This window comes from Nicotiana tomentosiformis, chromosome 3 (genome assembly GCF_000390325.3).
Source record: "Nicotiana tomentosiformis chromosome 3, ASM39032v3, whole genome shotgun sequence".
In the NCBI taxonomy this organism is placed as follows: domain Eukaryota; kingdom Viridiplantae; phylum Streptophyta; class Magnoliopsida; order Solanales; family Solanaceae; genus Nicotiana; species Nicotiana tomentosiformis.
The window spans coordinates 38,492,010-38,511,350 of NC_090814.1; the positions used below are offsets into that span (position 1 = coordinate 38,492,010).

Below are 19,341 nucleotides of genomic sequence, written 5' to 3' on the forward strand. Positions count from 1 at the left end.
TCCCTGTGGGATTCGACTCCAGACTTGAACCGGGTTATATTTGTAGCGACCGTGTAGTCTTTTTTACAAGGCATAGTTGTGCGTGATCAAATTTTGGTGCCGTTGCCGGGGATCTAACGGTGTTATTTATTACAACTTAGAAGAATTTCTAGGATTCTTAGTTTAGATCAATTTCTTACGGTGTTTAAATTTTTCCATTGAAATTCTCACGTTTGAATTCTCTTGTGACTCTGGTGTATGCCTAGAAGCTCTTCGAGGACTGGTGAACTTTTTGAAGGACTCTCAGACCCCGAGAAAGCATTCAGGGCATTAAATCGAGCCAACAAGAAGAACAAACAGTTACAACAAAAATACACACTCGAAATTGAAATGGACAACGTGGATGATGTCAACGAAAACAATCGAAATAATCGGGTTGACCCAAACAATGGAGTGGTGGCACCTCTTGTGCCAGAAGCTGCTCTATATGATTGGGAACAACCAACTACTGATAACTTAGCCACCGCCATTGTTGTACCTTAGATACAAGCGGAGACATTCCAGATCACCAACAACATGTTGCATCTGTTGCAAAATAAGGGACTGTTCTCTGAGTCATACATTGAAGACCCACAACAACATCTGAAGAATTTCCTATCAATATGTATGACCCAAAGACAGCCGAATATGACTCCTGAAGCCATCAAGCTATTACTGTTTCCATTCTCTGTGACTGGAAATGCACAAACTTGGCTGAATTCACTCCCAATAAACTCCATTGCTACTTGGGAAGAATTAGTCAAACAGTTCTTAAACAAGTTTTATCCTCCCAACAAGACTGCAAGGCAGATTGATGAGATATTACAATTCAGGAAGAAACCAACTGAGTCCTTGCAAGAAACCTGGGAGAGGTTCAAGGGTATGCTAGTGAAGTGTCCACACCATGGCATTCCAGATCAGATGCTGGGACAGAGATTCTACATGGGTTTAGCAGATAGTTTGAAGTCCAATGTAGATGCTTCAGCTGGGGGTGCATTTTTGAGCAAGACATTCACAAAGTGCAAGATTCTTCTTGACAAGATGGCTCAAAATTCAGGCTGGATGGCTAGAGGTACGACACTTACACCAATAGTGCATTCTGTTGCTCTTGACCTAAACAATTCCCATGCAGATAACATAGCCACTCTCATGACTCAGATGAGCATACTGACAAAGAAAATTGATGAGATGGGTACGAAGCAAGTGCACATTGTTGATACAATGAATGGAGTATTGTGCACTCCTTGTATAAACCAGTCATATGTGTGCTCGCGGAGTGGAGAGAATGACAATCAGGGCTTTAGAGAAGACATGAATTATGTCAATAATTTTGGAGGTCAGAGGCAAGGTGGGCAACAATGGGGACCAGCACCAAACCAGCAGTACAGACCCAACCTGCCACAACACAACCCCAATTCTGGAGGCGCACGACCACAAGGTCAAGTTGTGCCTTATCAAAGACAACAGGGCTATAATCAGCAGCACCAGCAACAGTTGGCCTACCAACCACCTCATCAACAACAGGACAACAATATGGTAGAAATCAGGGGTATGCTGCAACAACTCATTGGAACAAATGGTAAGATGCAAGAAAAGTTAGCAGCACATGATTCAGCAATCAAAGGCATTGAAACTCAACTAGGACAGCTGTCTATGGCCTTGAACAATCGCCCCCAAGGAATATTGCCTGCAGATACAAATATTAACCCAAAGGAGCATAACCCAAATCAGCTAATGGCAGTGAGTCTCAGGAATGGAAGAGATTTAGACAGAGAGCAAGAAGTTGCTCAATTTAGGAGAGAGATTACGCCAACTACTCCAGTTACATTAGAGGCAGATGAGTCAGCAGAGCTCACCGAGGTTATAATTGAACAAGTACAGGTTGACAAGGGTAAGGAGAAGGACGGTGAACAAGTCTCAGAACAGGTGGCACCTTTTGTGCCAGAAGCTTCCAACAAAGAAAAGACATCAAGTAATGGACATAAATTGACTCCTGCACCATTCCATCAAAGATTGGCAAAACAAAAGAAAGATGATCAATACAGGAAATTCATGGAAATGCTTCGACAGATTCAATTGAATATTCCACTTATGGATATTTTGAGGGAAAGGCCAGGGTATGCAAAAATGATGAAGGACCTGATGTCGCGGAAATTTGACTTCCAAGACCTGTCCACTGTAACTCTGACACAGACCTGCAGCATGGTAATGACAAGACCTATGGCCCAAAAGGTGTCTGATCCAGGTAGCTTCACTATCCCATGCACTATTGGGAGTTATGCTTTTGCTAAAGCATTGTGTGACTTGGGAGCCAGCATAAACTTGAAGTCCTTGGCAATCTATACAAAACTGGGCATTGGCAGAGCTAGACCGACCTCAATGTTGCTGCAACTGGCTGATCGCACAGTCAAAAGACTGACAGGAATTCTTGATGATGTGCTTGTGCAAGTGGGAAATTTTGTATTTCCTGCAGACTTTGTTATTCTTGATTGTCAGGTGGATGAAGAGATACCCATCATTCTGGGAAGGCCATTCTTATCCACTAGGAGAGCATTAATTGATTGTGAGACTGAAGAGTTGAAAATGAGGTTGAACAATGAAGAAATAATATTCAACGTTCAACAATCCATGAGGAGACCCAGTGAATTTGCAAACTGCTCACTAGTGGAGGCCGTAGATGTGATACTGCAAGAAGAGGATGAGACCCTTAATGTCAAGGATCTACTAGAAGCCTGCTTGATCAATTTGGAAGAGATGGACGGTGAAGGGTTGGCAGAGTGGGTCATGGCTCTCGAAGGTCAAGGATTCTGGAAAAGGGAACCTCAGTTCGAGCCCCTACACTTAGAAGAGAGAGCAACACCACCTGCAAAACCATCAATAGAGGAGCCACCACAACTGGACTTGAAACCGCTTCCAGCCCACCTCAGGTACGCTTTCTTGGGGCCTAATTCTACTTTGCCTGTTATTATATCATCTGGTTTGCTATCTGTGCAGGTAGAGCAACTATTGAAGGTGTTGCAAGAATGTAAGACTGCCATTGGTTGGACCATGGCAGACATAAAGGGTATCAGCCCAGCCTTTTACATGCACAAGATTCTTCTGGAAGAGGGGCACAAACCTTCCAGGGAACATCAATGACGTCTGAACCCAAATATGAAGGAAGTAGTAAAGAAGGAAGTGATCAAGTGGCTAGATGTGGGTATCATCTTCCCCATCTCTAACAGCAACTGGGTCAGTCCTGTCCAATGTGTGCCGAAAAAGGGAGGAATAACAGTCTTACAAAATGAAAATAACGAGTTGTTCTCGACTCGTACAGTCACGGGGTGGCGGATTTGCATGGACTATCAGAAACTGAACATAGCCACTCGAAAGGACCATTTCCCATTGCCTTTCATTAACCAAATGTTGGACAAGTTAGCTGGGCGGTCCCACTTCTGTTTCTTGGACGGATACTCGGGGTATAATCAGATCTCAATAGCCTTGGAAGATAGAGAGAAAACATCCTTCACTTGTCTATATGGCATCTTTGCCTTTCGGAGAATGCCCTTTGGACTTTGCAATGCACCGGCTATATTCCAACGGTGCATGTTAGCCATTTTCACTGACATGGTGGAGGATATTATGGAGGTGTTTATGGATGATTTCTCCGTGGTGGGGGATTTATTTGAAGATTGTCTTCACAATTTAAGAAGAGTGCTCAAAAGATGTGTGGAGATAAATTTGGTGCTGAATTGGGAAAAGTGCCATTTTATGGTACAAGAAGGAATAGTTTTGGGGCATCGAGTGTCCAGTAAGGGAATTGAGATCGACCATGCTAAAGTTGATGTGACTGAGAAATTGCCACCGCCACTTCGGTCAAGGCAGTGAGAAGTTTCCTTGGGCACGCCGGGTTCTACAGGCGATTCATAAAAGATTTTTCCAAGATTGCTAACCCTTTATGTAAACTTCTTGAAAAGGATCAGCCCTTTGTGTTTTCTAATGATTGTAGGTTGGCATTTGAGGAGCTGAAGAAGAGACTCATAACTGCACCCATCATTGTTGCACCCAACTGGGAGCAACCATTCGAGCTCATGTGCGACGTCAGTGATTATGCTATAGGAGCAGTCTTGGGACAACGAAAAGACAAGATGATGCACCCGATTTACTATACAAGTAGGACGCTTAGCGGTGCATAACTCAATTACACTGTAACGGAAAAGGAAATGCTGGCTGTAGTGTTTGCCTTTGACAAATTCAGGTCGTACTTAATTGGTTCAAAAGTTATTATTTATACTGACCATGCAGCAATTAGGTACTTGATAGCAAAGAAAGAGTCAAAGCCATGCTTGATTCGCTGGGTTCTTTTGCTACAAGAATTCGATCTGGAAATTCGTGACAGAAAGGGGACGAACAATCAAGTGGCAGACTACCTCTCAAGATTGGAAGGAGCTGAAAAGAGAATGGAGGTTGAAGACATAATAGAGACATTCCCGTATGAACAGTTACTTGCTGTGACAATGGAGGAGACGCCATGGTATGCTGATATTGCTAACTATTTAGCAAGCGGTATTGTACCTTATGAACTCTCCTCAATTCAAAAAAAAAAGTTCTTCCGCGACTGTCGAGCCTTTTATTGGGACGAACCTCTATTGTTTAAAATATGTGTAGATAACATGATCCGGAGGTTTATCCCTGAGAAAGATCAACCTTCTGTTTTGCAGGCTTGCCATTCTTCACCATATGGTGGACACTTTGGAGGAATCCGAACAGCAGCAAAAGTGTTGGAATCGGGATTGTATTGGCCTACTCTGTTCAAGGATGCCCATGCTTGGGTCAAAAGTTGCGATGAATGCCAAAGGACATGCAACATATCTCGCCGTCACGAGATGCCGATGACCACAATTCAAGAGGTGGAGGTTTTTGACATGTGGGGGATCGACTTTATGGGGCCGTTCGTCAGTTCGTATGGTAACAAATATATATTGGTAGCGGTTGACTATGTCTCTAAGTGGGTCGAAGCGGTGGCTCTCCCAACCAATGATGTAAAAGGGGTAACAAGTTTCCTAAAGAAAAACATCTTCACACATTTTGGCACCCCGAGAGCTATAATCAGTGATGGTGGAACCCATTTTTGCAATAAAACGTTCGCACGTCTGTTGGAAAAGTATGGAGTTCGCCACAGAGTAGCCACACCATACCACCCACAGACGATCGGGCAAGTTGAAGTGTCCAATAGAGAAATTAAAAGTGTCCTGACAAAGACAATGAATGCAACAAGGACCGATTGGGCGAAGAAGTTGGATGATGCATTATAGGCATACCGCACAGCATTCAAAACTCCAATTGGTATGTCACTGTACAAGTTGGTGTTTGGAAAGGCATGCCACCTTCCGGTAGAGCTCGAACATAAAGCACTTTGGGCACTGCGGCAGCTGAATCTGGATATAGAGACCGCAGGCACCAGCAGAGTCATTGAGTTACATGAGCTCGAGGAATTCAGGTTCCATGCATTTGAAAATGCTAGATTATACAAAGAAAAGATGAAAATGATCCATGATAAGCACATCTTAGATCGGAACTTCAAGCCCGGAGATCTAGTGTTGTTATACAACTCGAGATTGAGGTTATTTCCGGGTAAGTTGAAGTCCCGATGGTCAGGTACCTTCGGAGTGGTGCAAGTGTTCTCAAGTGGAGCTGTGGAGATTGAATCCGAAGATGGGACAAACAAGTTCATGGTAAATGGGCAAAGGTTGAAACATTACCTTGGAATGGTCGAAGAGAAAGGGGATAGGGTGGTGATAACTTTGGAAGAGCCCCAGTACGCAAATGAGGAGTGATAATGAAAGCCTGGGTCGTGCCGCGATGTTAAATCAGGTGCTTCCTGGGAGGCAACCCATGGTTTGTTGTAAATCGTCGTGCCGCGACGTTAACTTAGGCGCTTTTTGGGAGCAACCCATTATTTTTCTTACTTTGGTTGTTGTAACTGATTTTGAATGACTTTGACCGACCTACTAGTGTGCAGGCCAAAGATCATGCGCATCGGAAGGATTCGAGGGTCGAAATTAACCCAGGAATAGGTAAAAAGTGCGGCAAACATAAAAATTGGCTGGAAACGGAGATCCGCGGCCGCGGATTTTAGCCTGTGTTCTGCCCCCCGTCCGCGGCCGCGGATCGAACCACGGATTGGGGTGCAGATTTTGGGACCCCCTCTACCCAGAATCCGCGACCGCAGATTGGACCGCGGATTGGGGCGCGGATGCGCGGGCGTATCCAGGTATGTTTTTTATTTTTAATCCCCAACCCCCTTCTTTTCCTTAACCCAAACCCTCACTTCCCCCACTTCTCTTCTTCCCTTCCTAACTTCAAGAACCCAAACCCCTCACTTCCCCTCACTTCCCCCCACTTCTCTTCTTCCCTCCCTAACTTCAAGAACCCAAACTCCTCCCTTCCCCATATTTTCCTTTTAACACAAGACTCTTCTCCTTCCTTTTCTTCTCCACTCAACCGATCTCCAACCTCCGTTCTTCTCAAGATCTCCAAGTAAGTACATGATTTTATTCCTCTTTCTTAGTATTTTTTTTTTCCTTTTCTGTATAGGGTAGTAAAATCATAGGTACTTTTGTCTGGGATTTGGATTGTGGTTTATATGTGGTGTATGGAGGCTATTTGAATTGATTGATTTGGAGGAAGCCATTGTTGGGTTTGTGAGGAATGGTAGTCTGATTGGGTCTTTGGGTGACTTGGGGGTACATATGTACACTACCTGTTTGTTGATTTGCCTTAATGAGTGTTGAAGATAAATTGTGACCAATTGTGCGAGTGAAGTCTGAGTAACCGCCATTGGGACACATATTCCTCTCTCCACTGATAGTAGTATTTATTGTGTAGGTAACATGCAACCTTCAAGGAAGAGACGCGCTACCGGGGCCTCCTCAAGTGGTCATGGAGGCTCATCTCGGGGTCGGGCACCAACCAGTGCAGCTCAATTTGATCGCACCAGGTTTGTCTCCAGAGCTGCCCAAGACCGTTTCAGTTTGAAGGCCACTAAAAACCTGTACCGGAAAGGGGTATTGGCAGGGCGTCCCTCCAGGATGAATGCCCTAATATATATCGGGAGTTGATCAGGCGCAGATTGGACAACATTTTCGAAGAGTCGGAGGAGGGTAACTTGATGCTTGTTCGGGAGTTCTATGCCAACTGCCCTGAACATGAGGATAGAATATGCACTGTGCGACACACGAGGGTGGATGCCTCGTTAGAAGCCATCAGGTAAGTGTATCGATTGCCTGAATTCAATGGGGAAGAGGATTTCTATGATACTTACAGGAGAGAACCCATCACATGGAACAGGTTTTTTAGAACTATCTGTGCACCAGACAAAGAGGTAGTGTGGGTTGTGCCGGGATCAAAGCTACACTCTTCCTCACTCACTTTTGAAGGAAAATGCTGGTTGTACATCATCAACAGTCGCTTACTGCCGTCCCACAACACCACAGAGGTAAATGGTCCGAGAGCTGCCTTGATATGGTGCTTCGTGAATGGCTACGACTTCAATGTGGCCAAGGTTCTTCAGTCTGAGATGTTCGTCCGTTCAACACAGAAGAGGTATGGGTTCTTTTCCCCCTCTCTGATCACTAGATTATGCCGGGTAGCAAGGTGCCTGAGAACCCAAATGCGGATGGCATGGTAAAGAAAGAAGCAAAGTTTTCGGGCAGACAAAGTGACCATCGGGAAAGACCCGGTGTCACCAGGGGCAACTCATAGTGACGATTCTAATGCGTCGGAAGAGGGCGACGAAGGGCAGAAAAAGGTTGAACCTACCTCACCCCCACAGGAATAAGCTGCAGTGGCTGAAGGACCATCCCAGGGCAGACGGAGTACGCGAATGACAGCCCTAGAACAAGACATGGCAGGACTGCGCACTTCCGTCACGGAATTGGGGACCAGAGTTGATGCTTTGGCAACCCAAAATGCGAAGTCAGAAAAGAAAATCATGGGCTGGCTGCGTGCGCTGGGGAGAGCATGTCATCTCGACCCTGGCACTGTCTCCGATCAAGACTGATCCACCAGGGAAGTTCCTTTACCTCACATGACTTTACTTTGTATGACATGGGGACATGCCATCTTTTTAAGTGTGGGGGTAGGGGGTACTTTGTTGTATATAGATAGTTTCGTAGTTTATTTGTATAAATCAATTTCGACTTGGCCCAACGATGGATATCATTCGACGTATTTCTTGAGGGACTAAAGTCGAAAGAAAAAAAAAAGATTTTCTTTTGTAGTAGTGTATCAATTTCCCCTTGGTTTTTCTTCAAACCACGGTTCTTTTCCAAGGGTTTTGTTTGAACCGGGTGTAGTTAGCTTTTTATTTTTTAGTTAGGAACTTATGGGCTATGGGCAAAATTAAAATAGGAAGCCTTGTTTGAGTTCGTAATGCCTTGAATATAGCGGTTACTTTAGTGTGACGCTTAGGCTCATTTGTTGACTCTTGTAAGAAGGTCTTAAAATGTATGCTCTTAATTTGGCTGAAGTACCCTGATCTGAGTGTTTGATGATCTAATCTGGAATGAGTCATGTGCCATGGTTGTGGGAGGCTTGTTATATTCTGTGCACGACATTTAACGCCTAGAACTTGCCCTGTGTGTCTGCAGCGAAATGGTAGTCTTGTTTAGTCTGGAAAATGATATAGGCATTTCTTTGTTGAACCATATATATACATACTCCACCCACCTATTTGCTATGTACCATAGTTAACCCCGTTGAACCTGTAATCTTGTTTCCTTGGCAATCACATTACAAGCCCTATCCCTTGTTTGAATTGACCATCTTTTTTAATCCTTTACCTCTCGTAAGCACTGGAAATACTATGAATTTACAAAGGATAAAGTGTGGGATAGTTGATGGAGCTTTTGAGTGGAACTAGAAAATAAGGAGAAATGTATATCTTGTTGGAAAAGGCCACTTGTGAAAAAAAGAAAAAAAAAAAGAAGAAAAGAGAAGAACATTTTTAATAGTGTATCATGTTGATTGGTAATAAATATTTTGTAGCTTTTAAGGTGAATATGCTCAAAGAAGAAGTGTGGGGTGGTATATGTGGTGTTAAAAATGAAAATATTGGTTTAACTTAGGTGTGGACTTGATTATAAAATAAATGTATTAAAGTGCTTAGGGAGGTGTAGTCACTATTATATATCCAAATATATCCTACCCAACCTACAACCTACATTACATCCAAATATAGTCCTACTTGATCCTAGACTGAGTGAGCTCAATTAGTAGAGTCGTACACTACGGGCAAGCCTATAGTGCATTTTTTGTGGCACAAGAATGTCATTTCTAAGGGTAAGTGAATTCTGTTCCTTTTAAAGTTCCTCAGTGTGTGTGAATTTTACTTATTATGAAATGAGTCTCTTTTGTTGTGAGCAGACACTTGATTCATGAAGGAGAGGTAAGTCTGGACCTTTGATATAGAGTAAGTAAGCCGGTTAGGAACATTGCGTGGCTAGAGGGAGTCAACTCTTGAGGTGTAGATGTTGCACTAATGTACTCAATTTATGTGAAATATTCTTGGTGTGACGAGTAGGGAAGTCGCTCAGTGAAGTTAGGCCTCTTAGAGTGTGGTTTGATTGCTCGGGGACGAGCAATGGTTTAAATATGGGGTGTTGTTAGTAGGCTATATTCATGCAATTTAGACACTACTTACACTCTAATTTAGCCGCACTTTATTGATATTTGAATGCTAAAAGATAACAAAATGCTCTAATTAAGAATTTGATGCTTTGCAGGAGCTACTCCGAGCTAGGAGGGAGCTAACGAGTGTTTTGGAGTCAACATGGAATGTGAAAGGGCAATCGAAGGTTATCCTGGTCGAAAAGGAGCAAGAAAAGCAAGCGAAATGACCCCTCCAAGTGCGCGGCCGTGGAGTGGGCCGCGAACTGGTCCGCGAACTCAAGGCAGTGAGGCAGTCCAAATTCGCGGCCGGATCCGCGATCGAATCCGCGCCCGCGGACAGGCGGACGAAAGCCAAACATGCAGGGTTAATTATGTAATTTCCTAGGCGACTAAACCTAAACCTATATGAAACCTAAACTCACCTAGAAGTGAGAGATAGCTGTTTTTAGAAGATTTTAGAGGCAAGAACGAGGGAGAGAAGATGGATAAATTCCTAAGAGTTTTCATCATCTTCTTCATACTTCTATTTGTTGATTATGAATTATTTTAGTGATTTGTTTTCCATTAGTATGAGTAGCTAAACCTATTGTCTAGGGTTGTTGGAACCAATTGTTGGATGAAGTCTTGACTCTATTTAGTTATAATTGAGCCGTGTTTGTTCTATGATTGTTCAATTACGTATTGTATTGTGGTTAATTGAAAGGGCCCTTGATTAATCGTGTCTATTCACCTTGTGTTGCTTGAGAAAGAACACTTGGTTAGATTGTTGTTGAACAACACCACTTTTGGGAAAGTTAAGAGATTAATTACTTAAATTTAAAAGTGGGGTTAGAAATAACGAAGCTTTGGTGGGATAATTCTGAGTTGCATAAATTGTTAACTAGAGTAGTTCGAGAGAATACTTCTAGTCAATTATCGTAATTGATCGAAAGGTAATTACGGTAGCCCGGAACTCATAAACCTCATAGAGTATTACGGCGAGATTATAGCTAAAGAGTTGAGAATTAATCCGGCAATTAGGGAAATCAATAGCCCTAGATCCTTTTACCCTTGAATTCAATTTTAGTCTTGATTATTGCTAATTTTAGTGTCATTTTTCCTTGGCTGAATAAATTCCACTGATTATTCATAAAACTCTTGCATTCGGAAGTTGTATGAGCTTATCATTAGCATAATTTAAGGTTGTAGTGAATAGGTTAGTTCCCTGTGGGATTCGACTCCGGACTTGAACCGGGTTATATTTGCAGCGACCGCGTAGTCCTTTTTGCAAGGCATAATTGGGCGTGATCAGAACCCTTTGGTCAGAAATGACTTTCCAAAAGAACCTGCCCCCGCTCAGGTACTCTCTAAAACGGGACCGAGTCAAATAGCCGCCCTCCAATCCAAATTTGGTATTCCTTCTCACGTTAAAATTGTTCCGGCGGGGGGCAACATAGTACATGTTCACTGACCCGGATATTGCGCTTTTTACGTCTATCCGTTCCTGGTCGGTTTTTCTCTTTCTCTCCCCCTATTAGCGGAGGAGTTCTGCTATTTTTACAACGTCTGCCCGGCGCAGCTCTCCCCCTATTTATATAAGGTTTTTCTAATGCTGGCGAAGTAGGCAGAGTTGGCCGGCTGCGAGGTCACTATCCGCCATCCGCTATATCTCTTCTCGCCCAATTTTTTATAGAGGAACATTGATACATCTACGGCATCGTGGGACCAAAGGATTGGTGGCCGGGATGGATGATAAGGCAAACCGGTAGTTCTAGCATAAATACTTCTTCATCAGGACCGAGCACCTAGTGGCGGATCCGACCGGGTTCCTCGAGCAATGGAACTATAATCGTAAGGGTCTATGGTCGCTTGCCATATGTTGCTCATTATTTCTTCTCTTTTTTTTTTCTTTTTTTTTTGTTCTTGACCTACTCACGACTTTTTGTTTTCAGCTGAGAAGCGTCCACCTTCTCTCGTCTTTGATATTAAAGATTGGGTAGCTCGCGTGTTACCCCACGCCGTGGGAATCCGCATCTGGGCGTCCTTCCACAGGCTCTTTGGACCCAAGCCCTCGTCCAATAAGTGTTATTTTTACCTTTCGACTTATTGCCGTTCACTATTGTCCTTTGATGTGATTTTCTTTTAGTGCTAGGTTAGCGAACTTCCAAGAAGGCGAAGGCTCCGGTGCTTGCATTTCACCAGGCGGTTGCCTCGGTCGGGATGCAATTCGCTCTTGCTGAGTCTGCACGAGGAGGTCAGACTCAAGCTCTGCCATTGAGGGACTCCGCCCCTCGAACTGTTGCTGTGCTAGATGAGATCTCTTCTCAGCCTATCTTGCACCTAGTCGACGAATCGTCTCACGGCGAGGAGGAGGCGTCATCGAGGAAGAAACGAAGGGTGGAGACTGAGAAGGCCATTGTTGCTGACGTTGATCCGCAAAGGCTCATCGCTTTGGAAACAAAATCGGTGGCTTCACCAAATATCGAGGTTGTTCCTGCGGCGGGTGCCGTCATGGAGAAGAGGACATCCGAGGTTAAGGGGGTCCGTGGCAGAGGAGAGCCTACATGGACTATTGAAGTTGGTTCATCATCAGCGGTTGGGAGAGATAGAGTCATTCCTGTGGAGGACGATGACTCTGGCTCAGACATCGACCCTGAGAAGGTACGGGCCTTCGAGGAGAGGTCTACTCGCGTGGAGATATGAACGGAGGGTCCTAATCGGCACATAGTCATTCCCGTGAGCTATAACCTCTTGGTCGACTCGGTACGGGCGGCACCGTCCTTTGTTCCTTTGTGTGCGGAAGCTAAAAATAGGACGTTGCAGATGCTAAGGGATGCGGATCTGTCTTTGGTCATATCGGGCATGGCCTTGCGAGTATGTTTTCACTTCTTTCCTCCAAAGTTTATCCATTTCATATGTGCTGTTTACTCTTGCTGACTTGCTTTCCTTTGCGTGTCAGACTCTCATCTTGGAGATTGAGCGTGACCGATGAGAGGAGCAGAGGACGACTCTCTAAAAGAGGATGGAATCTAAGTATAAAGAGTATCGATCTAAACACCGAATGATGGTAAAAATTGTTGGTGAGGATGGCCAGTTCCAAGCATTACGCGATGAGATCAAGCAGAAGGATAAGGAGCTAAAGGAGAAAGATGAGGAGATTATGAGGGCCATCGGCCAATGCAGCGTGTTGGAAGGGATGCTGAGGTCTAAGGAGGATGAGCTCGAAGTGAGCAAAGGGATGATGGCTGAGAATGCAGATCTCCAGGTGTAGGTGGCGTCCTTAAAGGTCGAGCTTGAACAAAGTGAGGCCAGGGTCGTCGACTTGAGGCCAAAGTTAAGCGCTAGGGTCGAAGAGCTGAACCTGGTCGAGAGAACCAGGATGGCCGCCGTGGCGAAGGCAGCAGCCTTAGAGGGTACCCTACGTGTTTGTAGGTCTGAGCGAGCCAGCAAGGCGGAGACTTCGGCGCTCAAGGTGGCAAGGTTGGAGGAGTGGATCGAGGGTTTGGAGGCAGAGCTATTTGGGCTGAATGATCAGGTCGTCACCTTAAAGGTTGAGAAGGAGCAACAACAGGCCCAACCATCTACTTCTCGTACTTCTGTTGATTCTAGTATGTCACGGGAGTTGTACGAGATGTGGGTTCACACTGAGTCCCAACTTGACGTGTATAAGTCTTTGAAGGCTGCCAGGAAGGTTTCCGAGGCGGAGCTTGAAGACGTTCGTGTCAAGACACGCGCAGCTCATGAGGGTTGTGGTTACAACCATGGTATGCCCGTCGGGGATGATGATGAAGACGCCTTGGATGGGCTTGCCTCCGACCCTTGGTATGATGATGAGTATGCCGATGATGCTGATGGGGATGATGCGGCGTGAAGCCTTTGTACTTAGTTTTTTTTTGTTTTGCTATTTTTGTGGGGGCGTCTCTCAGGCCCTTTGTAAAATGTATTGGAGCTGAACAGTTGAAATGGAACAATTGTCTTTTTGCCATGTATTTTCAGATTTTCTCTTTCCCTTTTCCCTCTCTTGTTGGCGTTTTCTTTTGTGAGAAAGTCCCTGACTTTTCGGCCGTTTGCATGTAAGGTTGATTTGGGCGGAGTCGAATATGGACCGAATTGAGGTCAAATATAAGTTAGCTCGAACGAGGTTGAGGTTTGATTGATTTGAGCGAGGTCGAATGTAAAGTAATTCGAGCGAGGTCGAATGTAAAATAATTCGAGCGAGGTCGAATGTAAAATAATTCGAGCGGTGTCGAATGTAAGTTAATTCGAGCGAGGTCGAATGTAAAATAATTCGAGCAATGTCGAATGCATATTCTCTGCGTTGGTGTGATGTGCAACTTTGGTGGAGTTGTGCAAGAATGCTGCATATTGCTTTGTTTATTCATTCATTGGAGAATATTACATGTTTCTCTTTGTTCCATACATACATTTGAGAAGTTCCAGTCTATCTAGTCCCTTCATCGCTCGGCCTGGAGAAGTAGTCGATAGGCGGGGCGATGAATTCAACACTTAAACTTTAAGACGCCCTCTTTGTCTCCTCATTAAAAACCTCCCTGATAAAACCCAATGGGGAGAAAACCCGGGTGAGGGAAAAAGAGTATGACTTATAGGACGTCCATTTTCAGAAGTTGAAGTATTTGAGGTGGGTGACGTTCCAGTTGTTTGGCAATAGCTTTTCCTCCATTGTTTCTAGTTGGAATGATCCTTTATTTGCTGCCGCCGTGATTTTGTATGGCCCGTCCCAATTGGTTCCTAGTTTACCTTCTCTTGGGTCTTTGCTCGCTTGTGTTTTGGCCTTGAGTACATAGTCCCCGACCTTGAGTGGTCTTACTTTGGCCTTTTTGTTGTAGTACCGTCCTGCTTGCTATTTCTGATCTATCATTCTTATGTAAGCCATGTCTCTTCGCTCGTCTGCTTTGTCAAGGTCTTGCTTTCTATTCTCGTCGTTGCTTGGTCCGCTCTCATTGGAGTATCGCAAACTTGGTTCTCCGACTTCGACTGGTATCACTGTGTCAGTCCCATAGATTAGTGAATATGGAATTTCTCTTGTGCTTTGTTTTTGGCGTGGTGCGGTATGCCCATAGCACTTCTGGTAGTAGTTCCGGCCACAGTCCCTTGGCGTCCTCGAGCTTCTTCTTCATAATGTTCAATATTGTTTTGTTGGAGGATTCGGCTTGACCGTTGCCTGCAGGATGATATGGCGTGGAGAGTATTCGCTTGATGTGCCAATTCTCAAAGAATTCGGCGGTCTTTTTCCCGGTGAACTGGGGTCCGTTGTCACAATTGATTTCTTTGGGGATGCCGAAGCGGCATATGATGTTCCACCATATAAATGCGATAACTTCCTGTTCGCGTATTTGGGCGAATGCACTTGCTTCTACCCATTTAGAAAAGTAGTCAGTTAAAACCAAAAGGAATCGTACGTTACCTCGTCCTGCTGGAAGTGGTCCAACGATGTCCATTCCCCATTTAATGAACAGCCATGGCGATGTGATTGAGTGGAGGTGCTCGCCCGCTTGGTCTATGATTGGAGTGTATTTCTGACACTGCTCGCACTTCTTGACGAAGTCGGCGACTTCTTTTTTCATAGTGGGCCAGTAATAGCCTGCTCGTATGAGGCATCTAACGAGGGCTCGGTTGCCAGTGTGGGCTCCACAGTGGCCTTCGAGTACTTCCTTGAGGACGCGCCTGGTTTTTTTTTGGCCCTAGGCATTTCGCCAAGGATCCACCAAATGATTTTTATACAAGTCGTGGTTGACGATGTTGTATCTGGCTGCCTGCATTCGAAGCTTCTTGGCTTCTTTTATGTCTGATGGGAGTACTCCCTCCTGCAAATATGCTATAATATGGTTATGCTAGTCCCATGTTAAGTTTACAGAGTGTACCTCGATTTGGTCTATTGACGAATGGAGGAGGGTAACCACGTTTTCCTTTCCGCTTATATTCTTGGTGGCTGCTGCTAATTTGGCGAGGCCATCTGCCTCAATGTTTTGTGCTCGAGGTATCTGGTCGAGTTGACATTCGTCGAACTTCGGCAGTAGTTTATGAATTTCTGCCTGGTATTTTTGTAGCCTCTGTTCTTTGATTTGGAAAGTCCCTGTGACTTGGTTGACAACAAGTTGTGAGTCACATTGGAGGATGACTCGTCGTGCTCCACACTTGAGAGCTAGTCTTAGTCCTGCAATTACGGCCTCATACTCGGCCTCATTGTTAGTCATATTAAGGCACCGTATGGAGTGGCGGATGACTTCGCCTATTGGGACCTCGAGTATGAGTCCCAGTCCAGATCCTGACGCGTTGGAAGCGTCGTCGGTGTATAGGACCCATAGGTCGGGTAACTTGGGAGAGGTACGAGAAGCTTGCTTCTCGACCTCAGGCATTATTTTGGCACTAAAATCGGCGGCGAAGTCGGTGAGTACTTGCGACTTTATCGCTGTTCACGGCTGATATGTTATATCGTGCTCGCTTAATTCTATGGTCCACCTGGCCAATCTCCCCGATAGCTCGAGTTTATGCAGGATGCTTCTTAGGGGGAAGGTCGTGACCACCGAGATGGGGTGACATTGAAAATAGGTTCTAAGCTTTCGTAAAGCTATGACCAATGCCAGGGCTAGCTTTTCGAGGTGGGGGTATCTCGCTTCGATATCGACCAGGGTTTTGCTAATATAATAGATTAGAGATTGCGTACCTTTGTTCTCACGGACCAGCACTACACTTACTACGACGTCTAATACGGCCAAGTAGATTAAGAGACGCTCGCCGGGTTCTGCTTTGGCGAGTAGCGGGGGCGAGGACAAGTATGCCTTTAGTTCTCTTAGGGCCTCGATGCACTCCGAATTCCACTGGAGTCCGTTGTCATTTTTGAGCACGTTGAAGAATTTGTGGCATCTGTCAAAGGACCGTGAGATGAACCTCGACAGGGCGGCTATACGGCCGATCAGTTTCTATACCTGTTTCTTACTGGTCAATATTTCAGGTATTCCCTCAATGGCTTTGATTTTGTCGGGGTTGACCTCAATGCCTCTTTGCGAAAACCGAGGAACTTCCCAGAGGACACGTCGAAGGCACACTTTTTGGGGTTCAGCTTCATGCCGTATCGCCTTAGTATATCAAAGGCTTCCTTCATGTGGTCGATGTGGTCCTCCTTTCTTTTTTATTTGACCAACATATCATCTATATAGACTTCTATTGTTTTGCCGAGTTGGTCTTTGAACATCTTAGTGACCAGCCTTTGATAAGTCGCCCCTGCATTCTTCAACCTGAACGACATGACTCTGTAGCAGTACGTCCCTTGGTGGGTGATGAAAGTGGTCTTTTCCTGGTCCTCCTCCTCCATGAGGATTTTGTTGTAGCCTGAGTAGGCGTCCAAGAAACTTAACAACTCATGCCCCGCTGTTGCGTCGATGAGTTGATCGATGTGGGGCAACGGAAAGGAGTCTTTCGGGCAGGCTTTGTTTAGGTCTGTGAAATCCACGCACATGCGCCACTTCCCATTTTTCTTCTTGACCATGACCACGTTGGCGACCCATTAGGGGTATTTTGACTCTCGGATGGAGCCGTTGGTAAGCAATTTTTCTACCTCTTCGCGGACGACCTCATTGATTGATTCGTTGAATTTTCTTCTGATTTATCATACTAGTGGGTAGAGTGGATCGACGTTCAGCTTGTGTGTAGCAATGTCTTTCGGGATACCTGGCATATCTGCATGGGAGAAAGCAAACATATCGGCATTGTCAATTAAAAATTTATGAAATTTTCCTGGTTCTGAGAGTTTATGGCCGATATAAGCCTTTTTGTTGTGGTCGTTGCTATCCAGTTGGACGGGGTCGAGGTCTTCCACTGTTGATCCTGTGGCTTCTATAATGGCGGGGTCTTTGATGACGTCTTTTTGTTTATCGTGTTCGGGCCCCGACTTCGGTAATTGCTATGCTCTTGAGCCCTCTTTTTTTAACTGTTGAGTGTATGTGCAATCTTGGGCGATGCGGTAGCATTCTTGGGCCGTGCGTTGTTCACCACGAATGCTGAATATTCCCCACGGGGTAGGAAACTCGATGACCTGGTATAAGCTGGACGAGATGGCCCTCATGGCGTGTATCCAAGGTCGTCCTTTGATGGCGTTGTAGGTTGTGTCCTGGTTCATGACATGAAACGTTGTTTCGAGGGTGACGCCCCCGGCCAAAACGGGCAGCGTTATCTCTCCTGAGATTCGTTCAACTACATTGTTAAAACATGTTAGTGTTATGCAGCGCGGTACTATTTTGTCCTCGAGTCTCATTTGTGCGACAACTAGGGGGTGGATAATACACGTGTCGCTCCCGTCATCTACCATTATTCTTTTTACATCAGTATCTAAAATACGTAGAGTAATGACAAGAGCATCGAAGTGAGGAAAGGTCAAAACTGTGGATATCTAACTTATCGAAGATGATACTGTCTTTGAGGTCATCATACCGTTCATGGGTAATCGACCGCTTCAGTTTGTGTGTGGTGGTGAATTTCACGTGGTTGATTGCTGCTTCGTCGCCTCCGTCGATGATCATTTGGATGGTGCAGGCGGGGGAGGGTGGCTTTGGAGGGCCTTGGTGTTGTTCTCATCCGCGGCCGAAATTGGCTCTTCCTCGGTCGCTCATCAGCCCCCTTAGATGTCCTTGGTGAAGCATGTCCACCACCTCTTCCTGTAGGGCTATGCAGTCCTCGGTCTTATGGCCCCACTCCTGATGGAACTCACAGAGGGCGTTTGACTTTCTGGAATTTTAGTCAAACTTCATCTTTTGCGGCCATTTCACTTTCGGGCTGAGCTTCTCTAGGGCGTACACTATTTCTGAAGGGGAAACAAAATAAATTGTGAGCAGATAAAAGTGGAGGCATACCTCTTTCGTTTCGGTGAGTCCTAGCGTATGGCCTAGACGACCCTTCTGTTTGGCGAGGAGGTGGTGGGATGGCCATTCTGACATATGGCTGGTGCCTTTCTCGATTGAGGCGTGGGCCTGAATGATCTCTTCGACTATCGTTACGGCGGTCTTTCCTCGACTCCGTTTGGACTGATGTTAGCCGTTGAGTTGGACCGTTGAGGTCATCCTCGTCTGCTCTTACCTCGGCAGAGTAGGCGTTGTGAATTTCTTCCCAGGTGGTGGGAGGGTATTTCATGAGTCTGCTTAACAACTTTCCGGTCGCCCTCGACCCATTCCTGTTCAACCCATTTTGGAAGGCTGCCACTACCATCCCTTCTGATACTTTTGGCAAGCTCATTCTTATTCTGTTGAACCCGGCGAGGAAGTCCCTAAGTCCCTCGCCAGGCGATTGTCTGACGACGAATATGTCATTTACCCCGGCTTCTGCTTTCTTAGCCCCGGCGTGGGTGGTGACAAACTTATCGGCCATCTCCTCGAACGTCGTTATCGAACGTGCTGGTAATTGTGAGTACCATGTTAAGGCTCCCCCTGTTAGGGTTTTGCCGAACTTCTTTAGCAACACTGATGGTACCTGCTCTTTCGAGTGGTCGTTGCCCTTTACCGCCGTGACGTAATGATATTATATGGTCCTCGGGGTCTGTTGTGTCGTCATATATCTTCAAATATGGTGGCATTTTGAAGGTTTTGGGTATGGTATGTGGGGATGCCTCCTCGCTGTATGGCTGTTCAACGAACCGGTCGACGTCCCGTTTTGGTAAAAGTTTCAGGGAGCCCGATATCTTAT

At 45.4% G+C, this 19,341-nt stretch overlaps 2 protein-coding genes across 2 annotated transcripts; both read left to right on the forward strand.

Annotated features, from left to right (window-relative positions):
• The first annotated feature begins 666 nt into the window (after positions 1 to 666).
• Positions 667 to 3,156, forward strand: LOC138907648 (uncharacterized). The gene has a single exon (XM_070198254.1). It carries the CDS (start codon positions 667 to 669, stop codon positions 3,154 to 3,156), a length of 2,490 nt encoding a protein of 829 aa, XP_070054355.1.
• Positions 3,157 to 5,345: 2,189 nt separating this feature from the next.
• On the forward strand, positions 5,346 to 5,834 carry LOC138907649 (uncharacterized). Its single transcript, XM_070198255.1, has one exon. It carries the CDS (start codon positions 5,346 to 5,348, stop codon positions 5,832 to 5,834), a length of 489 nt encoding a protein of 162 aa, XP_070054356.1.
• The last annotated feature ends 13,507 nt before the right edge of the window (positions 5,835 to 19,341 follow it).